General features: G+C 42.7%; 1 protein-coding gene across 3 annotated transcripts in view; it reads left to right on the top strand.

Moving 5' to 3' along the window:
* Positions 1-943: 943 nt before the first annotated feature.
* PSIP1 (PC4 and SRSF1 interacting protein 1) overlaps positions 944-27,151 on the top strand; it is a 48,395-nt gene continuing 22,187 nt past the window's right edge. For 2 of the 3 annotated variants that reach the window (XM_056117399.1, XM_056117400.1), the window contains exons 1-4: positions 949-1,142; positions 1,709-1,931; positions 5,190-5,266; positions 24,738-24,876. In XM_056117399.1, coding sequence (XP_055973374.1) covers positions 1,860-1,931; positions 5,190-5,266; positions 24,738-24,876 — 288 coding nt within the window. In that variant the 5' untranslated portion in view covers positions 949-1,142; positions 1,709-1,859. Of the gene's footprint in view, positions 1,143-1,708; positions 1,932-5,189; positions 5,267-24,737; positions 24,877-27,151 lie in introns of all 3 variants that reach the window. The other variant, XM_056117398.1, reaches the window with a different exon arrangement.

The following is a 27,151-nucleotide window of genomic DNA, read 5'->3' as shown; positions in this document are numbered from 1 at the left end:
TTAAACCATCAGTCCATATCAGAGAGCAGGGGCATATCACTACCATCTATTAAGCCAAAGAGAAAAAAAATAATTTTAGAAATACCTGGAAAAGTATTTTAAGAGAAAAAAACACATTTGTGGCTTAGTTAGCCCTTGTATAGTGTACTGCCTTCCAGCTCGACCAGTCTATTTGAGAAACAGCATTTAGCTGCAGTTAAATTTTACTATGGGCCCTAACCCACATCCTATCTGAGACTTCAGCTTTCCTGTCATTGTTTTCCTCTCTTCACAATTTGCATTCGTTGGGGCAGTCATTTTTCTTAATAGTTCTTTGGGCTGTTAACTGAAAAGACATTGAAATGGGGCTTTCTCATATTACAGTTTCAAAGAAAGGGCGACCACAGGGCTCATTGAGCGAGGTGAAAGAGGCCTACCGGCTGCACACCCTGCAAACCGCCTCATGCATGCTCCGATTTCATCTAGGGGTTTCTGTACAGTTCTTTTTTGGATAGTGCAAACCGCGCAAGTGCAACATCAACGCCTCCCCACCCTGGGAAACGGGGGAAGAACATGCCGCGTAGGCTGCCAGGTTCTCCCTAACACACAAGCCAGGGGCTGGAGGCCCAGATACCCGCCCCCAAACGCCGTCCACAACAATCGTTTCCTCCCTCCCCGCCTTTTACATACAGTACTCATACAAATACACACACGCAGAGCAGCCAACAGGGGCGGGCCGGGCGCGACCATCCGCAGACCGCAGGGGGGGAGCCGCGGCGGGCCGGGCGACTTTCCCCCACCCCTTTGTTCTGCCGTCCCGGCCTCTCCGTCCGTCGGCTCGCCGCAGTTCCCCAGCCACGCTTCGGGGGCGGGCGCTCGGCTCGTCTGCGTTCCTCCCGGGACCCCCCGCGCCTAGGGCCCGGGCCACGCGATCCCCCCCTCGTCCGGGGGCCACTTGGTGCCGCCCCAGTGCTAGCGGGCGCCGAGCGGGAGCCGCGCGGGAGCAGCGCAGCGACGGCGGCGGCAGCGGCGGCGGCGGCGGCGGTTGCGATTCGGAGCCGTTGAGACGCCTCTGCGGCAGCTGGTGGCGCAGGTGGCTTGCGTGGACGCGGGCACGGGCGGCTGGCCCGCAACCGCAGCCTGAGCGCCCGCGGCCCCGGCAGGTGAGCGGGCGGCGGGCGACTCGCCCCGCCCCCCCTTCGGTGGCCTCGCTCCTGGCTGCAGCCGAGAAGTGGCCGCGGCCCGCCCGGGAGCCGAGGGGGCGGCCCGGGGCTGCGACGCTCTGGAAGGCACCTTAGGGGAGCGGTGGTGTGTGCTTGGGAGGGGAGCGGACCCCCGCCCTTTTTTTTGTTGCCGTCCTTTACATTTTTCCTCTCCTCCCGCCCCCACCCCCACCTCTTTTTATTTATTTATTTTTTTTAAAAAAGCCCCCTTTCCTCCCGGGGCTCCAGGGGTAGCAGGGAGGGGGGAGGGGGCCTGGGGGCTCAGCAGCATCTCCGCCTCAGGTGGCGGCGGCTTTTGCGTCCTGGAGCGGCGGACCTGCAGGACCTGGAGGGGCAGCTCGGAGGGCTGCGGAGGCCGCGTCCGGCGGGGGGCGGGAGGGGAGGAGCGGGAGGCGAGTGTCCCCCCGCACCCTCCCAGCGCGCCCCTCCCCCTCCACACCCCCTCCTCTCCGGCCCCTCCCTCCGGGTTTCTTCGCTTTAACCGCCCTCGGTGCTCTCCGTTGCAGGCGCTTTGGGACCCCCTCCCCAGCCCCCAGGCATCCTCTCCCTCTGGCTGCCCGGGGAGCCTCCGCTCCGGTACGCCCCCTCGCCGTCCGCCCCGCCGCACCTCCTCCTCCTCCTCCCTGGGCTTCGGACCCCCCGCCTCGCCCCCGAAATATGACACGCGATTTCAAACCGGGAGACCTCATCTTCGCCAAGATGAAAGGGTACCCTCATTGGCCAGCTCGAGTAAGTGATTTTGAGCCTTCGCCTTTAGCGCTGCGCCCTCCCTCCGGCCTACTGCCCTACCCTGCCTGGCTCTGATTTTTTTTTTTTTTTTTGCTCGTGTCCTTTCTTTCCCCTCGCGTTCCTTGTTAGCCTTAGCTGTAACCCGACCTTTCATTTTAGCATTTTGGGGGGGGGGCGGACGGGGGTGGGGTGTAGTGGGGAACACCGGTAATAACCTCCCATGGCTTTGTCATCCAGGTGGTCCTACTTATTTTTCCCTAGGGATTTGTTCTCCGCAAGAGTTTGACAGGTCTGCAGAAGAGTAAACACTTAGGGATGCAAGTTACCTTTCCATTGAAAGATGGAGATAATGATCAAGCTTGGGCTTTATGTTTTATTATTATTATTTTTTTTTTAATTCATGAAGCATTGACAGCCCTTTTCAGTAGAATGCAAACTGTCAATGGAATGCATGTAAATCACATGCAAACCCTTGGAGAGACTTTGAATTGGGTTCATAGTGGTTTGGGGATGATTTAGTCTTTGGATTTAGAACGAGACCTTTTGAAAGATTTCAAGAGGTAGTGCCAGGGATGGTCCAAGAAACTGATTTTTATCTCCTTATTGAGGAAATTTGCCTTTATGACCTTGAAAAAGTTGCTTCTTTGATTCCCAGAACTGAAAGGTGAGGACCCCGAATTGAAGGTTCGTGGTTATTGGTACAGAGGCTTTGATGAAGTACCCAGGATTTTTTTTTATGACATTCAGGAATTAACACTGTCTAAAGCCCTACACAATTTTCAGAAGGGTCTGTTTTGTTAGTTTATGGTAAGACTCAGGTTCCAGCAGTGATAGGACCTAAACAAAGATTTATTGACTTGAATAACTCCAAGATCTAAAATATAAAAGTGATACTACGAAATTTCAGTTACCACTAATTTGTTCTTTGAAGAATGTTTGTCTTAAGTCCACTGGGAGGAAAAATACCCACCGGTTAGGGAATTATGGGATGTTTCTGAGTGCTCTACAAGTATATAATGTTCATTGTTATATTTTTTTCTTTATAGACTTAGGTATATAGGTTTCCTAAGACTGGATGTTTTCCCCTCATTTGGCCTACCTTTTCAGAGGGAATTGTATTTGAATGGTCCTCAATCATAATTCTTATCTCTATAACACAAATTCACTTCCTTTGTGATAATTTCATATGGTTTGACCGCCAAATAGAACGTTCAGATTCTTCAGGACAAGTAGTCATAACGTAAAAATAGCTCCCAAGGTCCTTATCAATAGCTACTTAAAATGCATTTAGTACTTAAAAATTTGAGAATAGGAAAAGGGCAGGAGAGATAGTACAGCAGGGAAGGTGCTTGCCTTGCTTGTAGCTGTCCCTGGTTTGATCCCTGAGTGCAGAGCCAATAGTAAGCCCTGAGCACCACGGGTGTGGCCCCAAAACAAAGAAAAAAGAAGCTGGCCGATTTGGCTCCTAGGTATGTTGTTGGTGGTTTAGTATATTTAGACCTGCTAGAGGATCTGAGGTTACGCGATACATGTGTATTCAGATACCTATCATAAGGTCTAGAGAGAGCTGAGGTGATGATTTATATTGTTTTCATTTTAACATTTTTTGTCTAGATAGCCCAAATTTCATTAATTCCTTAAAAAGTCGTGCACATTCTGGTAATCCTGTACCAATAATGTTTTAAAAGAAACTTAAAATTTTTCTTGGAGGGCCTAGAGTAGATGGGTGTGATACTTATCTTGGCTGCAGCCAACATGGATTAGATCACCCAGACTGCGCATGGTACCCTTAACCTACCAGTGGTGATCCTGAGCCTAGAGCCAGGACAGGAGTAACTACTGAGCACTGCCTGTTTGGGTGGACATTTACTAAACTCAGGGTGCTAGACATTTGCACAGATGTTTTGCTAGCAGAAAAAAGAAAAAGTTATTTGCTATCAGAAGCATAGGATGGGGTGACAGAAAATATCCCTTTTGGTCTCAAAATATTTTCCAGTTCATGGGGAAGGCGTGCGGGGTGTGCTTCTCACAAAGTTAAAGTAGCAGGCGTAATCATAGAGGTGACGAAGTCAGATTCCCATAAGCTCTTGGGTGACGTTGGTGTCGGGCCTTCAGACTGCCAGTCAGATCATTCTTCATGCCCTGGTCTTCAGTAGGGAAATTGATTCATAGATGATTAGGTAATCTGAAGGTTTGCTCCTTTAGCAGTGTCTGTCATATGATATTTGATTCAAGTGTGCCTGAAATTGAGCAAGACTTCTCTTATGAGCAGGAGAGTAGACTTTTATTTAGTCTACAGAAAGATGAAAATTTTGAAATAAAAGATACTGTGAGGGGCTGGAGGCATGGTACTGTAGGGAAAGAGCTTACTCGAAGGTGACCCAAGGTGCCGTACTGGGTTTGTAGATTCTGGCTAGATATTCTGGTGTTTTTGACTCTTAGGTCTACTTTTCCTTTATTGATAAGGGGATGAATAAGCATTGTAAATCTTCAATGATACATTGCATAACAGCACCTGATAACTTAATTAGGAAATTGAAAGATAAGTGAGTGGGTAGGACACTTGACTTACTCGAGGCCGACCCCAGTTGAATTCCTGGTACTCCATGGGCTCCCCGGAGTGCACCAGGATTGATCCCTGAATGCAGAGCCAGTAGTAAGCCCGAGCACCTTCAGATGTGCCCCCTCCCTGCTCCTTAAAGAGAGAAATGAGCACTGGGTAGGTAACCTGTGATTCAGTTTTATAGGATCTTTTCAGAATGTATTTCAGTTATTGCTAAATGCTGCTCTAAACTATTATTATTTGCTTTTGCATTATTCATTTATTTTTGTCTCCAGCAGAGAGATTTTGGATTTTTGGGAAAAAAATCAAAGTTCCTTATCTGAAGTGATTAAGTTAAATGTGTTTAAAAATTAGAATTTTGGGATTTTAGAAAGGTCATGTTGGTACTTGATTTTGCCCTGGTTGAACCCGGGATAGCACAAGTCTGTTTCTGCAGAGAAGCATCAATAGAAACTTTAGGTGGGTAATAGAAATGGTGGCTGATGTAGGTCCAAGTTTTGCTACCAAAATAGTTGAGAAGTAGTTGGTTTTTAGTTGTGACCTATAAAAGCCTTTTTAGTTGTGACCTATAAAAACTTGGATCTATAAAAGAGGTTAACTTTACATTGTGTTCTTTTGGTTGTCTTGTTTCCAGGTGTTTCTGCTATGTTGAATTCTGTATGATTTAAGATGCTTTAATTTTTCTGCTCTTTCAGGTGGATGAAGTTCCCGATGGAGCTGTAAAACCACCCACAAACAAATTGCCCATTTTCTTTTTTGGAACTCATGAGACGTAAGTCCTTTTAGCTCTCAAAGCAAAGCAGTTAATTTCATCTGGAACATTGGATGCAAAATGAGAAACAAGTAGTGATTAATTCAAAAGGAAAATAGTAAACTATTGGGAAAGTTGAGAATCATCTTTAAACTTTGGAAAATGTCATCTATTTTTTTTCCTCTCTAAATTAAATTTTGTTTGATTTTTTTGGACCACTCCTGGTAATGCTTTGCAGGGGACCAAACCTGGGCCTCTTTCATGAAAAGCATGTGCCTTTGAGCCATCTTCCCCAGATAGAAAAACTAAGATATTGTGGGTTTAACTTGTAATAGGTGTTTTCTTAGTCATAAAAGAAAACATTATAAGCCTCTAAAATTAGAGGTTCCTGAACTCAAACCTACCTGGCAAATGATCCCCTTTTCAGGGGGTAAAAATTACTCTTGTGCTGGAAATCTATATTCTTTTTTTAAAAATTTATTATTTTTTTAATTTATTTTTTTAATAGTGAAACACCATGAGGTATAGTTGTAGACTTAAAAACTTTCATACTTGCGTTTCAGTTATACAATGATCGAGTGCCCATCCCTCCGCCAGTGCCCATTCTACACCACCAATGATCCCAGTAGCCCTCCCACCCCCACACCCCGTCCCTCCCACACCGCCCCACCTCTGTGGCAGGGCATTCCCTTTTGCTCTTTTTCCTTTAGGGCATTGTGGTTTGCAATAGAGGTATTGAGTGGACATCCTGTTCGGTCTATAGTCCAGATTCAGTATGGATCTCGCATCCAAGCAAATCCTCCAAACACCATTTACTTGGTTCCCTTCTTTGTCTGAGCTGCCTTTTCCCCCCAGCATGTGCTGCCGACTTCTAAGCCATGGAGCAGATCTCCTGGTACTTACCACAACTATTCTTGGGTGTTCTCCCATTCTGTTACTTTATATTCCCTAGATGAGTGCAGTCTTTCTATGCCTGTCACTCTCTTTCTGGCTCGTTTCACTTAGCATGATACTTTCCATGTAGAACCACTTGTATGCACATTTCATGACTTCATCTTTTCTAACAGCTGCATAGTATTCCACTGTATAGATATACCAAAGTTTCTTTAACCAGTCATCTGTTCTTGGCCACTCGGGGTTTTTTTTCCCAGATTTTGGCTATTGTGAACAGAGCAGCAATGAACATAGAAGTGCAGATGTCATTTCGACTATACTTTTTTTGCCTCTCCGGGATATATTCCCAGGAGTGGTATTGCTGGGTCAAATGGGAGCTCAATTTCTAATTTTTTGAGAATTGCCCATACTGTTTTCCAAAAGGGCTGAACCAATCGGCATTCCCACCAGCAGTGAAGGAGAGTCCCTTTCTCCCCACATCCATGCCAACACCAACTCCAACACGGGTTGCTTTTGTTCATTTGGATGTGGGCCAATCTCAGTGGTGTGAGGTGACATCTTGTTGTTTTAATTTGCATCTCCCTGATGATTAGCAAACTGAAAGCACCCTTTGAGTTGTGCTGGAGGCTACTAACCACTTAGATTGTTGCAACTACTCCACCCCCATCCTCAGCTAGCATCCACTTTGAAAAATGCTGTTCTAAGCAAATAAATTTTACCAAGGCATTCACTATTAACGTTTATTATGATAAATGCTTATTTACAAGCACAGCCTGTCTAGAATTTGTGATGTTTGCCCCTATAAACAGTATATTGTCAGAAATAAAAAAAAATCTAGTTCCCTTGATATAACTATCATTCTAAGAGTTTAAGTGCCCGCTTTGCTGTCATTAGTGGCTATATGAGTGGAAAACTGGTATGGAGAGCACATTCAAAACAAAATTTGTATATTAACACGGTTGTTTTTGTGGGATTGAACCCAGGGCCTCAAACTTGGAAGGCCAGTGATTGACCATTGAACTATTTACCTGGCCCTTACAATGGCATGTTGGAATTTCTAGTTGCATAAGACTTCAGGGACTGTCGCATTAATCTTGGAAAATAATATTCTATACACCTGTAAGTTCATCTTGTATGTACTATGTAGCCAGTGATTTTTGAAGTTTATAGTAGTTTGGGTAAACTTGACTGGTTTACCTGGACCCAGGAGGAATAAAATTGTTATTGTAATCAGGGGACAGATTGTGGCGCAAAGGCTGGAAGGCAGGTGCAGGTGGGGGGAGCCCTAGGGAACTTCTGGGTGTGGTACCTCCAAACCCCCCAATAATTAGATGATGGTAGTTGCTTTGCTGTTGTATGCACTTTGGTATAATTTCCTTATAAACAGTTTTATTGGAATCTAATTTACAACCAGTTCACCTGTGTATAATTTGGCCTGTGAGGTGGCGTGTGCTAAGACTTTGTGTTTGATACCTGGGACACTGCAAAAAAATACCCCCTATGATTCAGCAGGGTTTAGTATATTTTGTACCCCTCAGCTGTTAGTTTACTATCTAGATTTGCCAATTCTGGATACTTGTCTATTGGTTCCCACATAATTTTCTTTAACGTTTTGAGTGTAGAATTGATCTCCAAGTTTGAGTTGGGTTTAGATATACCTACATATGAAGTTGTAGTTTTATAGGGCTGGAGAAACAGCAGGTTAGGGTGCTTGCCCTGCACACGGCTGGCCTGAGTTCAATCCCCAGCATCCTTATGGTTCCCCAAGCATTGCCAGAAGTTACCTCTGAGAACTCCAGGTGTCTCCCAAATCCCTCCCAAAAAATAATTTAGGAAGGGGCGGGGAGAGAAGGGGTGGAATACCTCAAGCTGTTTTCAAGGTCCAGAAGTTGATCTCACGTTGCTCTGTCTGTTGTTGTGTTTCATCTTTGGAAAGGCTGTGTGGCTGTATATTAGTCTGGTGACTTTTTGTACTAAAAATAATTTAGAAACTTTATGTCTGATGATCATTTGTTTCCCTCTGCCCCATCAAGAGTTGAAACTTTTTTTTTAACTTTTCAGTTTGAGGAACTGGAGCGATAGAACAGCGGGTAGGATGCTTGCCTTGCATGCTACCCGCCCGGCTTCGATTACCAGCATCCATATATCCCCTGAGCACTGCCAGGAGTAATTCCTGAGTGCATGAGCTAGGAGTAATTCCTCTACATCACCAGGTGTGAACCGAAAAGCAAAAACAAAAACAAAATTTCAATTTGAATTGGTCATTAAGTAGCTTATCAGTAGTCTGCAGTTAGGGAGGTGGGAAGAGAATGGGAGTTTGGAAAATGAATTCATAACTGGTTTATAGTTTGTTTTTCATTGTTAGTTTTTTTTTTTTTTGACTTTTTAAATTTGGCAGTGCTTAGGGGCTACTCCTGGCTCTCTGCTCAGGGGACCACAGCTCCATTCTTCTCTGAACTACAACCTGCAGTCAAGATTTGAATATTGACAATACGTTGTGAGACTATACCAGTTGTGTTCACCTACCAGGTTGTTCAGACATTCTGGGGGGTGTGGTGGTTTGGGAGTGTCAGGGACTACTTTCTGTTTTGGGGCGCCCCACCTGACTCAGCACTCAGGAATCACTCCTGGCGGTGCTCAGGGGACCGACCATGTGGGATTGGGGTGCCAGGGCTGCTATACGCTCTCTACAGCGCCTCAGTGCTGACAGTTTTCCCTGGTGTTGCTCCTGGGCTAGTGGGATGCTATGACTGAACCAAGGATTTTGTTTGGCTCTCCAGGTGGTACACATCAGACTGTGGTGCCCATTCAGGTTTGCTTTCCTTTGCTTGCGATGTGTGTACAGATGCTTGCCAGGGTTCAACTCGTAGTTAACTCATGCAGGTTATGATGCTCATTGGGGTGCCACTGTGGTGCTCACACAAGTACTGATCAGGGGTTGGACTTTCTGGCTGTGGGGTTCGCTCACCTTTTTAAAGTTTGTGTGCTCGTTGGGGGTCACACCCCTTTTTTGTGCTTGTACACACCTAGCTGCAGCACAGCTGGAGATTGCTTGGGGATTGGAGACAGCAGAGCTGCCAGGATTTTGCTTGCTGCTTGTAGGACACTGGAAACCTGAGCTTGTGATCATATGCTGGCAGCGAAGGCACTCCAGGCCGCTGCTCTGTGGCTCTGGCCCTCAAAATAGTCTTCCAATAAGAGTAACGTGGAACCAGTGTTGTTTACTGGAGCTAGAAATCTTGGTTTTCTCTCCCTGATTAGTCTTTTTTTTTTTTCACATCTAATCAGGCTGGGCTCTTGATAGTGCATTTTGACCTTTCCAGTCTGTCTCTTCCCCTCTTCAATTAAACTCTGTGCCACAATTATCCATAGTGTCCTTATTCTGTTTGATCTCAGTTTCTTCTGTTCTTAGTCAAAATAATCTTTATATCTCAACCAGATCATGTTATTTTCCTGTCCTGAAACCATCAGTGATTCCTTTAATACTGCTAATACTGATTCCTTTAGTGTTGGTAAGGGTGTATAGGAGCCTAATCTGTATTTATCTCTCAGTCTGCTCACACAACTACCAGATGTACCTTACCTTGTCTCAGATTCTTTGTTTTTCTTTTGTTGAGGAAGTTGTTAGGCCTTAGAATTTGCAAAGATACTGTATCTTAGCTCAAAGCCTGGGGCGGGAGGGGGGGTGGTGATTTTCAGTTCTGGTGACTGAATTTCCTCTCCTCTTCTTCCTTTACCACAAAGAATTTAGTGATTGTGGGATATTGTCTGCCTTGATTTTCATCATTTACTTAAGTGCTGTATGCATAGGAGTTGTTGAGTAGGAAGTAGATTAAAAATTCTATGTTCTATATTACTGTTTCTCAACCAGAGGCCATATTCCTCCATCAGAAGGAAACAAGATTAGAAGAGGGGCAAAAGGTTTATAAACACTGCTTTAGGTAAAATCATTTGTTGATTATGAATTTGCTTATCTCTAACCAACATTTATGTAGTGTAGTGATCAAAAGGTAGGCAGTCTTTGCATCCTGACTGCCATTTGCCATTTACTTTGTGACCTTGAACAGTCTGCTTAGTGTTTGTCATTTCTTTACTTATAATATATATTCCAGAACTTTGGTGTGTATAAGGGGTAAGGAGTTTGTGTGGCAAAAGACTGACCCTGGTTCAGTCCCCAGCACTGAGCACAGAAATAGGATTAAGCCCTGAACATTGTTGTGGGTCGGCCTCACTCCTCTCCCGCCTACCAAAAAATATGATCCATAAGAATTTTGTTTTGGGGCCGCACCCAGTGATGCTCAGGAACCACTCATAACAGATCAAAAATCAAACCCAAGTTGGCCACATGCAAGGCAAAGCACCCTTATCTACTCTGCTATCACCAGCAGATCCATAAGAATTTTGCTGTTACTTTACATGTATTAAATATTAAACATGTTGGCTGCGATAAAGATTATGTTGCATATGTTGTAATTATTCTCATACTTTAGTAAATTATTTGAAGTGCATTTTGAATTTGTTTTGCTAATTGACATTACTGAGGAAACACCTAGGTTTATTTTCTGGTCTGGAAATTTTTTGCTTTTGGGCCATACCTTGGTGATGCCCAGCGCTTCCTCCTGACTCTGCTCAGGAATCACTCCTGGTGGTGTTCGGGTCACCGTGTGAGGTATCAGGGATCAAGTCTGGGTTAGTCTTCCTTGCAGTTTTAAAGGAAGACTGCTAGGTGTGTGATAACTGAATGTGGGAAAATGTGTGTATGTTCTTGTAAGAATGGCACCTTATGAAAAAGGAGCTTGCTCTTCTATGTAGTCACGTTCTCTGAAAAACTAGGATACACAGGAACACACAGCTTTTGAGTATATCAGGTAGGACATACTTGCAGGATATATTTCAGAACAGAGATCGTTGTAGGGGCCGAGGCGATAGTACAGCAAGTCCGCCTTTGCCTTGCAAGCAGCCGACCCGTGTTCAATACTTGGCATCCCTTATGGTCCCGTGAGCATCACCGGGAATGATTCTGAGTGCAGAGCCAGGAGTAACTTCTGAACATCACCAAGTGTGACCCAAAAAGCCAAAAACAAAAACAAAAAATTCATTGTAGTCAATTCACTATTGAGTATATTTGAGTCTTAGGAAGTTAAATGTTAAAACAGGGACTGGGTGTGTAGGTTAGAGATAGATTGTCTGGTAAATGTGAAGCCCAGGTTTTGATCCTTGGTTATCTAGTATGTGTGAGGTCTAGGATTTTATCCTTGGCACAAGAAAATTTCTATTTAAAAACAAATAGCAGGGCTGGAGTGATGGGTAGGATGTTTGCCCTGCACGAGGCCGACCTGAGTTTGATTCCCAGCATCACAAATGGTTCCCCAAGCACCACTAGGAGTAACCCCTGTGCATCACCAAGTGTGACCCGAAAAGCAAAAATAAAATAGCATGAACAGTTCCATGCAGAAGAAGCAAAATTGTTCTAAAAGTACATCTCACTTTTATTTATTTACTTATTTTTGCTTTTTGGGTCACACCTGGCAATGCCCAGGGGTTACTCCTGGCTCTGCACTCAGGAATTACTCCTGGTGGTGCTCAGGGGACCATATGGGATGCTAGGAATTGAACCCGGGTCGACCGCATACCTGCTGTGCTATTGCTCCAGCCCCCAAAGTACATCTCACTTTTAGAAACAACCCTTATACCTGCTGGTTTTTGGGGGGGCCACACCCGGTGGTGGTCAGGGGAAACTGAGAGTTGGTTGTGGCAGTGCTGTGGAGACCGTGTGTGAGGGACAGCACTCTGGACTCCTGTATGCAGAGAAAGCACCCAACCTTGTTAGCCCTTTCCTGGTCCATAAACCCATTTCGATGTATTTTATTTGAAATTTATGTGCCATTATAAAATAGTCACATGCTCTTGTGGGAGAATAGTGACAGCTAACTAAAAACTAATCTGGATCCTATTCACCAAACTGATAGTAGCCTGCATTTGGAGGCAGGGCTTTTTTTTAAATTTTTTTGGCTCAGGGATCCAAAGATAGTGCTCAGGGATCCCTGGAGCCCGTCCCAGTTATACTTCCAACTCTGCCAGCTAGTTCAGGGCTCAAGCCAAGGGATCTAGTGCTGCTTGGCTGGAAGTGCTGGGTGCCACCAGGGTCACACCGTCAGTGTGCAGGTATTTGTGGGGGCATCTGTGTAAGAGTTTGAGCTCCGATTGCTGATCTATCTCCTTGGCCCCTGTAATTTACTTACATTGGTTTAAAGTGTACATATTTGTTGATTGGTAGGTTTTTGCATTGCAATATCATTACTGCCATAGGCTTAGCTAACACCTCCATCCTGTCCCATAGTTAGTGTGTCCCTTTTGTGGTGAGACTCTAGGAGGATTCTTTTCATCTGTTATTTTGTGGGGCTTCTCAATTTTAAATCTATATACTTTGACCCAGGAGTTGAATATTTAACCGTTGTTATGAAGATATTTGCAAAGATTGAGCAATGTTTATTATAGCTGCATTATTAAAAATTTCAGGTAGAAAATGATCCATTTGTAGACAGAGTTATTTTTAAATAAGTGTTTACTGAAATAGTTTGTAGTGTTAAGTAATTGTTGGGACCAAGGATGTGTCTCAGCCAAGGACGCTTGCCTTGCTTGTGTGAGGCCCTGGGTTTGATCCCTGGCATTGCTAAAACAAAACAAACATTCAGAATTATCAAGTATGCTCAGGGTTTACTCTCGCTCCGTGCTCAGGGATCACTCCTGGCAGGCTCGGGGCACCATTGTGTGTACCTTAGGATTAAACCCACATTGGCTGTGTGCAAGGCAAGGTATTGTCTCTCTGGCACTGCACCAATTTTTTCTTACGGGTTTGAAAATATCTCTTTCCTCCCCCACCTTCCCTTTGTTTCATGGGGGATGTTGTGCTGATTGGAGGCTGCACACGTGCCTGTGGAGCCCTCCAGGGATTGCATATCAGGCTGTGGTGCTCGTTGAGGTTTGCATCCCTTTTCCTCGAGGTGCTGAGAAAAGCCGCATACATTCAGCTGTGAGAGAGAAGAGAGTAAGAGTGAAATTACTTTACTTCAGGTGGCATTAACTTGGGGCCTTCTGACGAATAGAGCAGAATTCTTTGCCCCTTCCCTGCTCTCCCTGTTTTCCCCTTCTCCCATTCTGCTGTGGGTTCTTGATTTTAAAATCTTTTAACAGGGCTGGAGAGTGAGCTCATGGGCTAAGCCACGTGCCTTCCGTTCAGGAGGCCCAGGTTTGATTCCAACAACATCATGGTTTCCCCAAGCACAGAGCCGGGAGTAGTCCTTGAGCACTGCTGGGAGGTGACCCATGTAAGCAAAAACTCAAACTGGGGCAGAGCTATAGTACAGTGAGTAGGGCACTTGACTTGCACATGGCTGACCCAGGATTGATCTTCAGGACCACATTTCTCAGTCCTGCTGGGAGTGATTCCTGAGCACAAAGCCAGGAGTAAGCGCTGAGCATCCCGGGTGTGTCCCAGGTGTGGCTCCCTCCAAAAACCAGAAAGCTGAAAAAGTTGTGAGAAGAGATAAAATTGTGAGCGGTCCTTGGCTTTGCATAATTTATGTGTGAAGTTTGGTTATCCTGACCTAGTTAAAAAAACCCATTACCAACTTAGTTCAGATTTCACTTACTCTGGGACTAATAATTGCATAAACCAAATCATTTGCTGCTAGCTATTCAGCCCAGATCATGATGTAATTAACATTTGTCATGATTTGAAATCTGTTCTGATTGGGCTTCGTGCATCTGTTATTCAGTGCATAGACACTTAAGTGTGTATTAGTATTGACTCATTTTCTCTAACTTACACCCATCCAGGTGTTTTTAAAATATGGGGAGTTCACTAACAAAAGTTAAAGTATAGCAAAGAAACTGTTACAAGTGTAATTTGAATTGAATTTGAATGGGGTTGTGAAGACTTGTGTGTAGAGAGTGGAACTTTGCAGGCTGAGAAAGCTGCTGAACGCAAAAGCTTTTCAACATAAATGAAGAAAATTGATGAAAAGGTGAAGATGTCACAGGAAATGATGCCTCCCCAAAAATTAATAATTTAAGATGCTTCGTGGGATAGGGCGTGCAGTTGATAAAATATTGGAAGTTGATCAGACAATGGAGTATAATTTAACAAGACTTAGAAAATATGCTCACTCCATATTATAAGTTCAATAATTGGAAGAAGGCAAGCTTTGTCGAAACTACTCTTTATTTTGAAAAGAAATGAAACACCTTAACCTCAGTGTTCTAAATATTAGTATTGTACTTTTCTATTGCTTTAGTAGAGATTAAACAATAAATGTATTGACAGTTTTTAAAGGTTGTTATAGGCTAAGTTTGTCCCTTTTTTTTTTTTATTTTATTTTATTTTATTTTTTTTATTATTAGTGAAACACCATGAGGTACAGTTGTAGATTTACAATTTTTTGTGCTTGGGTTTCGATTATACAATGATCAGATACCCATCCCTCCACCAGTGCCCATTTTCCACCACCATGGATAATATCCCCCCCACCCCCATCCCCCCATCCCCCCCTGCCTCTGTGGCAGGGCAATCCCCTGTGTTCTCTCTCTCCTTTTGGGTGTTGTTGTCTGCAAAAGAGGCATTGAGTGGCAAACATGTTCAGTCCATAGTCTACTTTCGACATGCATCTCCCCTCCTGGGAGGATCCTCCAAACACCCTTTATTTGGTGCTCCCTTCTCTATCTGAACTGCCCTTTCCTCTAGGATACCCGGCTGGCCTCTAAGTTATGGAGTAATCCTCCTGGTGCTGATCTCAGCTATTCTTGGGTATTGATCTCATACTTTGTTACTTTATATCCCCCAGATGAATGCAATCTTTCTATGTCTATCCCTCTCTTTCTGACTCATTTCGCTTAGCATGATACTTTTGTACCACTTGTATGTAAATTTCATGACTTCATCTTTTCTAAGAGCTACATAGTACTCCATTGTGTAGATGTACCAAAGTTTCTTTAACCAGTCATCTGTTCTTGGGCATTCAGGTTTCTTCCAGTTTCTGGCTATTGTAAAGAGTGCTGCAATGAACAAACAAGTGCAGATGTCACTTCGACTATACATTTTTGCCTCTCTGGGATATATTCCCAGGAGTGGTATTGCTGGGTCAAATGGGAGCTCAATTTCTAATTTTTTGAGAAACGTCCATACTGTTTTCCAGAAGGGCTGAACCAGTCGACATTCCCACCAACAGTGAAGGAGTGCCCCTTTCTCGCCTCATCCACGCCAGCATCGGTTGCTTTTGCTCTTTTGAATGTGGGCCAGTCTCTGAGGTGTGAGATGGTATCTCATTGTGGTTTTGATCTGCATCTCCCTGATGATTAATGATGTAGAGCATTTTCTCATGTGCTTTTTTGCCATTCGGATTTCTTCTTTGAGGTGTCCCATTTTTTAAGATTTCTGTGTGTGATCATTTTTACTCTTATAATGCCATGCAAAGTGTGAGGGGTTTTTTTTTTTTTTTTTTTTTTTGAGTCACACCTGGCGATGCACAGGGGTTACTCCTGGCTCTGCACTCAGGAGCTACTCCTGGCGGTGCTCAGGGGACCACATGGGACACTGGGAATCGAACCTGGGTCGGCTGCGTGCAAGGCAAACGCCCTACCCACTGTGCCATCGCTCCAGCCCGAGGATTTTTTTTTTTTTTTAAGGAGAAAAATAATCATGCACATCTAATTGTCAAACCTTTGTGTATTAAATTCTGTCTGGTTAGAATCAGTTTTCTCTTTTGAATAGTTTTTAGATTTAGGGTAATTCTTAAAAATTCCTCATGTTTGGGGCTGGAGCAATAGCACAGTGGGTAGGGCGTTTGCCTTGCACGCGGCCGACCCGTGTTTGATTCCCAGCATCCCATATGGTCCCCTGAGCACCGCCAGCAGTAATTCCTGAGTGGGGAGCCAGGGCTAACCCCTGTGCATTGTTGGGTGTGACCCAAAAAGCTAAAAAAAAAAATTCCTCATGTTTGTGGTTTTTTTTTTTTTTTAATGTTTGTGGTTTTAATTTTTTGTCTAACATAAGTTTTTGTTGTCTTTTACTTCCTTTGGTGTTATTTTTGTGGAATTGTAGGAGAGAGAATTTATGAAGTTTTTATTCATATTAGAATACTTTATTGGTGGACAGTTAAGTCATTGTTAACAGTTTAAAACTGGTTATGTGTAGGATATAGCTTCGTGGTAGAGCGCTCGTCTGCCAGTTGTGTGAGGCCCCACATCCAAACTTTGGCACTCAAAAGGGAGAAAAAATTGGTTGTGTAAGGGGCATTGTATGGTTTCAGGAGTGAAAGATACCTTTTTGAATTTCTTTGGATTAAGGTAATGACAATTGTGCCTTAGTTGACATGCAATGAAAATACGTGAATATAATGACTATTCCTGAATATTAACAATGATAAAGCTGACTTTGATGTAATGGTTATATTAATAGAGCTCTCTGCTTTATTTTTGTGGTGCTGGGATTAAAGAGGTGTCGGCCTCTTTATGAAAAGCAAGTTCTTTTCTACTGAACTAACTCATTTACTTTTAATTAAAACTTACCTTAAAGCCGTTAAAAATCTTTTAGAATAAAGATTTTTAAAAGCTATTAAAATTGAAAAGTTTTTCAGAAGATAAAAGCTATAAAAATCTTTTAAAAATAAAACTGGAATGTTAGCTACAGTTAAGTTCCTAATGTGTATTTTTGTTGTTTGTTTCAGCTGGTGCTCAGTGTTTATTCCTGGTTCTGTGCTTAGGAATCATTCCTGGTGGGGTTCAGGGGACCATAGGGAGTGATGGGCATCCGTATGGAGTGTTTCGTTGGCTGCGTGCAAGGCAGGCCACTAACTGCTGAACTATAACTGTGGCCCCTAAGTTTTTAATTTGAAAAAAACTTATTCTTTTAAAACCTTAGAACACTGAGGTTTAACTCAAGAAAAATCCCTTTTTCTCTTTGTTGATGTTGCCATTGCTGGGAGTTGCACACATGCCTCACTGTTGTGCAGAGGTTGTGTGTAAGGTTGTGTTTACATTCCTTTCGTTGTGGTGCTTGGAAATAAAACTTAAAACCACGAGGTGGGGATGGCACTTTCAGTCGAGGCACAGAAATTTTGGTTCACTGTGATGCTTGTACTTGTGCGTGCTAGAAGTTATACTTCCTGTCTGTACTTCCTGTCCACTTATCCTTTAAATTGCAGTACTGACTGGGGCTTGCACCCCTTTTGTGGTATTTATATAAACATGACTGCAGTGTAGCAGTGTTGCTTGGGGTGCCAAGGATCACAGACAGCAGAATTGACCTGACAGTTCTGTGCATAGATGGGCATCCTGGCATTTGAACTTGTGACAATATCCTTTCAAGGCAGGGTCTCTTATTCCAATTATTCTGGGCCCCAAGTTTCTAATTTTTTTTTCTTTTTTGGGTCACACCTGGCAATGCACAGGAGTTACTCCTGGCTCTGCACTCAGGAATTACTCCTGGCGGTTCTCAGGGGACCATGTGGGATGCTGGGAATCGAACCCGGGTTGGCTGTGTGCAAGGCAAACACCCTACTGTCACTCCAGCCCCGGCCCCAAGTTTCTAATTCTTGTGATATTTACCTAATAATTTTAAACTGTAGAGAAAACTAATAGCAAAATAGCAAATTGCTTTTCTTTTTTTTTTTTTTGAAGAATACTGTAAATCACTCATTGTAGCAAAAAAAAGAAAAAGTAATACCTACTCTGCATCTGCCTTTATAGAATTGAAAAAGTTTCAGTGTAGCTGACAGATGTCTGTTCTGGAGAATGTATCTAAATATATAAAAGTGCATAAATACAACAATTGCATCATCGTTTCTAAATGCTATGTTTGTCATTGTCCCCATGCACTAAAATTTATTTGTACTTTGTTCCAGTATCCATGTCTTTGTAATTATATTTGTGTTCCAAGTGGAAAAATATGAGTCACTTATGCAGTATTCCTAGGTGAGGCTGAATAAGACGATGGTTTGCCTAGTTTTCATCTGTCAAACTATATATTTTTTCAGTATAGTGCCTTGAATTTTGCATTTCAGTGCTTTTTCTTTACTATATGTCTTTTAAGACCCTCCAGGTGTAGTGGTGAAGTGCTGTATAGTGTCCTAAGTGCAAGACGAAGTAAGTACGTGTTAATAAACTGCCGGTTGCAAGTTCAGTGACAATGAATTGCCACTGTAAAATACGGTGTGTTTACACAAAAATACAGAAAACAAGCTATTGGTTGACAAAATTGGTGTGACCACAGGCTCCCAGGAAGTCTGTTCTGTGTTCTCCTTTAGAAGTGATGGCTTGTTCACTGAGTGTGCACCGAGCTTCTATTCTGGCTCTGTCGGTGCAGAATTGGAGTGTTAAATATATAAATGAGGATACTTTTTTAAGTTGTCTATTTCCTTCAGTGAATGTAGTCAGATCTTTTTTGTTTCTAGATCATACCTGCCTGCTGCCTAGGTCTTACTCCTGGCTCTGTGCTCAGGGATCACACACTCCTGGAGGGGTTCAGGGGACCATATGTGGTACTAAGGATGAAACCTGGGTGGGCTGTGTGCAAGGCCCGTGTCCTGTCTACTGTACTATCACTGCAACCCCCAAGAGTTAAAATTGTAATTTATAATATTATATATAAGTGTATACATGGAGAAGGCAGGGAGGTAGCTCAATGAGCACATGTCCTGGGTAGGAGATTCTGGGCTCCATTCCCACTGCAGAACAGTAGCAACATTAAGTTTTGTGTGTGGGTATGTACAGATGCAGTAACAAAATAACAATGCCTTATTGGCAGTGTTTCATATGTTGAGTGATACATCAGATGAGATTGTTTTTTTTTTTCTTATTTGTGATGCCAGAGATGGAACCCAGGATTTCTATCCCAGCCTCCCCCTTACATTGTTTTGAAATAAGATTATCTTTGGGAAGCATTTAAGTGTATTGTTTAATGCAATTGCCCTTTTATTTACTTTTAGGCTCCTAAGCAATTTGTAAGGGGCTGGAGGGCTACTGTGCGATATTCGGCCAAACATAACCATGTAATTTTGATGCTCAGACTTTGAGGATGCAGAGCTTCTTCGGCCTTGCAGAGCTGATACCTCCAGGACCACTCCTGGTTCCCTGGGGCATCGTGAGAGGCTGTGGTTGGAACTTGGGTCTTGGTATAGGCCAAAGCATTTCCACTAAGCTCTCTCCAAGTTTTTTATTTTTTAATTCAAAAGTATGTTTCTGAGTGTTATAAAAATATCCACATATTTAGAAATTGAACAGTATACTTCTGTGGATGAAAGAGGACAAAACTATTCCATGAAGAATTATAAAGTATTTTAAAATATTCTTTTTTTTATTTCATCATTTTTTTTACTTTTTTAAATTTTTATTAGTGAAACACCATGAGGTACAGTTGTAGACTTACACGTTGTTGTGCTTGGGTTTCAGTTATACAATGATCGAGTACCCATCCCTCCACCAGTGCCCATTCTCCACCCCCACCAATCCCAGTATCCCTCCCACCCCCCCATCCCACCCTGCCTCTGTGGCAGGGCACTCCCTTTTGTTCTTTCTCTCCTTTTGGGTGCTGTGTTTTGCAAAAGAGGCATTGAGTGGCAATCATGTTCGGTCTATAATCTGCTTTCAGCATGCATCTCCCATCTTGGGGGATCTTCCCAACACCCTTTACTTGGTGCTCCCTTTTTCTCTCTGAGATGCCTTTACCCCTAGAGTGTGTGGCTGGCCTCCAGGCCATGGAGTAAACCTCCCTGCTATTTATCTCAGCTATTCTTAGGTGTTAGTCTCCTATTTTGTTACTTTATGTTCCCCAGATGAATGCAGTCTTTCTATGTCTGCCCCTCTCTTTCTGACTCATTTCTGTTTAGCATGATACTTTCTATGTAGTACCACTTGTATGTAAATTTCATGACTTCATCCTTTCTAAGAGCTACATAGTACTCCATTGTGTAGATGTACCAGAGTTTCTTTAACCAGTCATCTGTTCTCTGGGCACTCAGGTTTTTTCCAGATTCTGGCTATTGTAAAGAGTGCTGCAATGAACAAACAAGTGCAGATGTCACTTTGACTATACTTTTTGCCTCTCCTGGGTATATTCCCAGGAGTGGTATTGCTGGATCAAATGGGAGCTCAATTCCTAATTTTTTGAGAATCGTCCATACTGTTTAAAATGTTCTTTTTTTGTGTTTGTTTTTTTGTTTAAAACATTCTTAATAAAATTTTGGAGCAATTAAGTAAAGTAAAGGCCCTCCCGTTGATCGTCGATTTGCTCGAGCGGGCCCAGTAACGTCTCCATTGGAGACTTTGTTGTTACTGTGTCTGGCATATCGAATACTCTCGGTAGCTTGCCGGGCTCTCCGAGAGGGGCGGAGGAATCGAACTCGGGTCGGCCATGTTGGCTGCGTGCAAGGCAAACGCCCTACCCGCTGTGCTATCGCTCCAGCCCTGGAGCAATTAATGATATTATATATCTGCTTTTTTTAAAAAAATTCTCTAACCAGTAATTTTAAGGTTATACCTCAAGAATTTAGGAAAGGGACCCCAAGAGATAGTACGGTGGTAGGATGTTTTCCTTGCATGTGGCCAACCCAGGTTTAATTCCTGAGACCCACCAGGAGTAATAGGTCCCTGAGCACCATCGGATGTGGCCCTCAGACAAAAAAAAAAAAAAAACATTAAAAATAAAATTTAGGAAAGATGTTGAAGAGATATCAGAGAGCTAGAGCACATGCTTTGCATGCTGGTGCCCAGAGTTGAAGCCCCCACAGCACATGTCCAGATGGGAGTAGCCGCCCAACCATCTCTGGGTCTGGTTCAAAAATATGATCTAGAGAATAAATAAGAGTAAAGCCTTATTTAAGTGAATGGCATAGGATATTCAAAAGTAGAAGTCAATATCAAAACCTATCACATCAGTGAAGGTGAGGTGGTTTTTTTTTTGGGGGGGGGCAAAGGTCAGTGAAAGACTGAAAGGGGAGGGGGATGAAAGGCTGAGGTTATAGTAGAGCTGTATCTTATGCACAGGTATAAAAGGTTGAGAACTACTGATGTCCTGTCCTCCCTGGGAGGTAGGGATGAGAGGGGAAGAGAGATTATGTCAAAAGTGAAACTGAAGTGATGGAGACTACATACAGGTGTTAAGTTGCTTCCCTTGCAAGCAGCTGACCATGGTTCAAACCTCAGCACCACGTGGTCTCTTGAGCTGTGATGGAGTGACCGTCCTGTGCACAGAGCCACAGAGTAGCCTGTCAGCATTGTGTTCCCCCCGCCTCCCCCCCAAATGAAATTGAAGGTCTTACTTGTAGACGTCCCTCCAAAGCACAGAAGGATCATGAGTGATTCCTGTGAAAATAAACTTTAAAGTATGAATAAAATAAACTTACTTCTTGAAAACTACTAACTGCATAACTTATCCAAGGTAAAAATAGATAACCTGAGGAATCCTAAATTATTTAAACTGAAAAACAACTAGATTGGACAAATACAGTATCTGCAATTAAGAATTCTCTGTACCAAACTTACTTGCCCACAGTGCTCTTTTCAACAAAAACAACAGACCACTAAGTTCCCTCCCTAGTTCCTTTGAGGGAAGGGGAAAAAATTATCCTCTTTGTTATACCTGAGACTATTACTCTGTGTGTGTGTGTGGTGGGCGAGGAGGGAGAGGGGACGGGGATGATGTTTCAGTTTCTTAGAAGAGGCAGAGTCTTGGAAGTGGTGGAGCATCTGTACATTTGCAAATGCCTGCTCTAAATTTAGCAGAGTGGAGCTAAGAAGGAAGCTCTAATCTTGAGAAGAAATTTCCCAGTTTTCTCCTCCTTTCCCATGATTTATGTTTTAAGGTATTTTCTTGCTTTCAAGTGAGGTCTCTTTTCCTTTTATAGGCATACCCTATATATTTCTCAAATTACTGATTAGTGGTTATGAATTCCTTTAACTTGTATGGAAACTTTTTTTTTTGGTGGGGGCCACACCTAGCGGTGCTCAGGGATCACTCTGACATGGTGTGGGGGTGGTGATGGAGATCAAACCCAGGTCAGCGGTGTGTAAGGCAGGCTCCCAGTCGGCTGTACTTGCTCTAGCCCAGAAAAACTTTTAAAATTATTTAATTTGATGATAGCCTAGTTGGTAAAATATTCTTGGTTGGAATCATTTTCCCTTTTGTATCCGTCATGCCACTCCCTTCTGGCCTGTAGGGTTTCTTTCGAGAAACCTGTTGATACTCTCTAGGGGTTTCCTTTGTAACTCTTTGCTTTTCTTCTGGTTTTAGAATTACCTTAGATTTTAATTACTCTGTGTCTCTGAACTTATTTGAAACTCCAGGAACTTCCTGAATCTGGGTGTCTGACTCTTGGCTCAGGGAAAATTCAGCCGTTTCCAATAAGTATTCTGATGGATTAGAAATGCAGCTCAGTGGCAGAGTACTTGTAAGAGTGAAGCCCAGTTGGAAATCCAGTGCTCTCTCTTCCCTCTTTTCTCTTTGAAGGAAAATTCTTCCCCATTTTTTCCTAGTACCCTTTCTTAATGCAAATGTTATTCTTCTTGATATCTCATAAATTGTATGTTTACTGTTTTAAATATTTTTTGTAAATTCTCTTTTCCTGGCACTTTGTCCGGTTTCTGCTGTCTCGCCTTCAAATGCATTGCTTCAGCTTTTGCTCGCATTCTGCTCTGGAGCTTCTTGGTTTTGTTCTTGTATTCTTTAGCATGATTGGGGTTGAATTTTTCAAGCTTTCACCCGTCAGTCTTTGAATCTTTCTGTTTTTGTTGGAGTCTTCCCGTTTGATCTCATTCCAGTGAGCAGCACTAGGACTTCATGTTTTCTTCAGCTTATGTAGCTTCGCTTTACGAGAAGTTCTCAGCGTATTGTCAAGGCTGTGTTCAAGACCACGGGGGCATCTGCCTAGAGAACTAAGAAGCGGATGCTCTGGTGGTGGGTGTGGTGCTGCGGTGTTGTATTATTGAAACGCTGTTAGTAACAGTATCATAAATAAAACTTGGGAAGGAATGAGTATTAGAAAAGAAAAAAGGGTGGGGGGGGGTCTGTTCAGCTGGACTTGGGTGCTGACAGGATGTTGTGCTGCTGAGTAGCTGGCCTGGCCAAGTGGGGTGTTCCTGACAGTGATGCGGGATTCGGGCCCTCAGTGCCTGGCCCCTGCGCTGCCACTGAATTGGAGTTACTTGGGATCAAGGCTGTGACAGGGGCATCTTGATGGAATAGATTCAAAGAGGACACTGGGATCAGTCCCACCTGTTGGTAGCACATCCCTAGGGAGGGGCAGGGAGCCAAGCAGCCAGCTGGTGGGTGTCCCTTGCTCGATTCTGCTCTGGGAGCTCAGCAGGGTTCTTCTGTCTGCAGGGGTGTGGCTAGTTTACTGCCAGTCAGATGAGGTCTGGTCAGCTGGTTCTGCTTGTTAGATGGTAGCCCAGGTGATGGAGTCTGCCTCCAGCTGGCACAGATATTTGCAAGGAAAGGGTTCGAGTTCCTCAGTGATTTGCCCCCAAGGACCATTGTTAAGGAGAAAAGAGACATAATATGGTTGCCACCTGCATCTCCGCAGAATTGGAAAAGGTCATCAACATATGGTGTTGACGTACTTGGACCTTGTAGTTTACTTTAGTTTCTGTGTTGAAAGTATGGGATTGGGACTGAAGTGATAGAACTGTGGACGGTAGGTGCTTGTTTTTTTATGTAGCTGGCCCAGAATGTATCCCAGCACCACATATGGTCCCCCGAGCCCACCAGGAGTGGTCCCTAAGCGCAGAGCCAGGATAAGACAGGTATGGTCCTCTTCTCCTATACTCCACCCACCAACACAAAACAACAAAAAACGTTGGGATAGTAAGATGGGGTGCCAGATGTTTGGCAAATTTATCCCCTCCCCCCAACCCTTTTGATCATTTTCATTCCTTGAAATCTTTCTGATTGTAGATAGTTCCCTCTGATGGGGTTTCTTGGCAGAATTGTGTCTCTGATCCTTCTGGATTCCTTCGTTATGAAAGCTTCATCAGTGTTTCCTGTTGGCTTCTGTGTTTGTAGATTAATTTGAATTTTGGTGCAGTGTTGCTGTAATTGTAGTAGGAGGTAGTAAACACGTTTTTCCTATTTGGCCACTTTGAACCTGCGATCTGAATTTTAACAGTTTTTGAGTGTACAGTCCAGCATTAAAATACTCTGCAACTTGCATGTTTTTTTTTTTAAATAGGACTATAAATCTAGGAGCTTGTGCATTTAATGAAATTCTTTGAAATGAAGTAGAAATATATTTGTATTTGTAAGATTTTTTTTTTTTTTGCTTTTTTGGGTCACACCCGGCGATGCACAGGAGTTACTCCTGGTTCATGCACTCAGGAATCACTCTTGGCAGTGCTCGGGGGACCATATGGGATGCTGGGAATCGAACCTGGGTCGGCCACGTGCAAGGCAAACGCCCTACCCATTGTGCTATTGCTCCAGCCCCAGTATCTGTGAGATTTTTTAAAATATGAATCTTAGATTAAAAATTGGTAATCATTTCATGGGGGATTATTATTTAGTAAATATTTGCTGTGAATTTACTTTTTGCTTTCTCTTCCTTTCTAGTGCTTTTTTAGGCCCAAAGGATATATTTCCTTATTCTGAAAATAAAGAAAAGTATGGCAAACCAAATAAACGAAAAGGCTTTAATGAAGGTTTATGGGAGATAGATAACAATCCAAAAGTGAAATTTTCAAGTCAACAGGTGAGTCATTGCATATAATTTTATAGTTTCTCATTCTTGAGGGAATAATGACTATTCTAACTGTAGTAGGAAAATTAAGATTTTGTGATTTTCAGATTAAATTTCCCTTGTGAAATTCATGCTTAGTTCTTGTTTTTTGAGTGACTTGATGAAAAGTACCTGCATAGTTAAGAGTTCAGAAAACTGGAAAATATGAGTTTTTAACTTCTGGCTGAAAGTCTGTTTAATCATTGAAATTAAAGCCATGTGTACTGTTAAGCAGTTTTTTTTCCCCCCTTGAAGGGTGTGTGTTTGTCTTATAATAGCTAAAATCTATAATAAGAGTATGTTCAAATAATAGACCTCATGGGTTAAGTGACAGAATATATTTATAACTCTACGCAAATTATACTTGCTGTTTTTGGTATCTTGAAGAGCAGTTTTAATCCTTCGATTCTGTTTTTTATGTGTCCAGAGCTTATTTTTTACTAATTGAGCTGCTGACAGGGAGAATATGAGCAAATCTAAACAAGGACATAGTAACAGACCGGAAATTTTGTTACTTGCTACTCTAAAATCTTAATTGTTATTTTTTAGTTTCTTTTCCTCATCTTGAACACTTTTCAGTTCCTTTTCTGTTTGTAACATTGTTTTCTGTTTGTAACATTAATTTCCATTTGTAACATTAATGTTCCTTGCTAAATTAAGTGATCTCAAGTCTTTCAGTTCCACTCTGAATTTGTTACGTACTTAGAATTGCTCTTGTACTTCAGTGCCATTCATTGACTTAAAGTGTTGTATGTCCTACACGTGCCAGCACTGTAAAGTTTTTGGGGAAGACTAGATATTCAATAAATAATTTGTTGTATAAGAATTGTTTGAATGATTGCCCATCGTCATTGCCTTATTATATAATGGGAATTCAGAGTGATTGAATTGCTCCAATATTTTGTAACCTCACTTGGATCATGTGTTCTGTGATCGTCTTCATTGTCCTTTAATGTCATGATTTCCTGTTTCTACCTATTTAATATCTGTGTAATTTTCACCACATATCTTGGAATTTTGCAATAATTTTTAAAAGGTGTATACAGGCAACAGATCATTTTCTTTTAAAAACCCAATTGTTTTTTGTGGGTTTGATGAACTCTTGGGTTCTTGATCCAGATCCATCTTCAGCAACACTTCCCTGGGTTTGGGTAAAGCAATGATAATCAAAGTTACAAAACAAAAGTTGACTATAATATAGAGACCTTCTGTAGGTCTTACATTTTGTTAAATTTTGTTGCATTTTTGTTAAAACTTTATGGTAAGTGAGGTTATTTAAAATTGCCTCCTTTTACCAAAATGGAAAGAGTTTAAAGTTTAAAAAAAAACTTGCCAAAAGAAACACCTAAAAGGGTACATTATTTCAGTTAGAAAGCTTGGAAACCTATGCTCAACCCCATCTACACGGGGATGATTTGTATATCTTTAACTGTTACTGCCTCATTGGGCTTGTCCTCCTGTCCCTCTGGGACTCCGATGATTCTTACGTTGTTCCTTTTGAATTCCTCCCATATGTCTCTTACCTGACCTTGAGCTATTTTGAGGCCTTTTCCCATCTTCTTTTGTTGCCTGTATGCTTTCTGGAGAGCATCTTCAAGCTCGTTGACTATCTCCGGCTGTTGTTATTCTACGGTTGAGGACACCCAATGAGTTTTTCATTTCATCTTCCAGAGTTTTTTACTGATGACATTTCTGTTTGTAGTCTTCCTATTTCTGCTCTCATTTCCTCCTGTAATTTATTGCCTGTCTGTTCCACTGTTACTCTCATATATTCCTGTATTTTACTGGATGTCCATTCCACTTTTCTTTGAGCTCATTGAACTTCCTCACAATTTCTTCCTCTGAATTCTTTATGAGAGATTTTGTATGTGGGTATTCCATGTAGAGGCTTCTGGGAGCCTGTCTTCCTCCGCTCCTCCTGGTGATTTTCTGTGCTGTCTTCCCATAGTGCCTATAGAGGGTAGTGAACTCTTCTCTCCCTTTCTAGGATATTCCCTTCCTTTTTGGTGTTCTTTTGCAACTATTTAACTTTTAACTTTGGAAATATTGGGAGAGTGTTCCTTTGTAACTATTTAAGGTTGGAAATGGATCTAATGGGTTATATTGGGAGCCGACAGCTGGCTTCTGGAAAACCCAGGCCCTTCACCTTTCTAACCTGTGGGTGGGGTTTAGCAGAGTTGAATAGGTTTGAAACCCGTTCAGTTGCCTCCTAGAAACTCACCCACTGCTCGAGTGGCTGCTTTTGTCC

The sequence above is a fragment of the Sorex fumeus genome, unplaced genomic scaffold, assembly GCF_029834395.1.
Source record: "Sorex fumeus unplaced genomic scaffold, SorFum_2.1 ptg000034l, whole genome shotgun sequence".
In the NCBI taxonomy this organism is placed as follows: Eukaryota; Metazoa; Chordata; class Mammalia; order Eulipotyphla; family Soricidae; genus Sorex; species Sorex fumeus.
The sequence above is the reverse complement of the archived record's forward strand: the minus strand, read 5'-3'. Positions and strand labels throughout refer to the sequence as shown.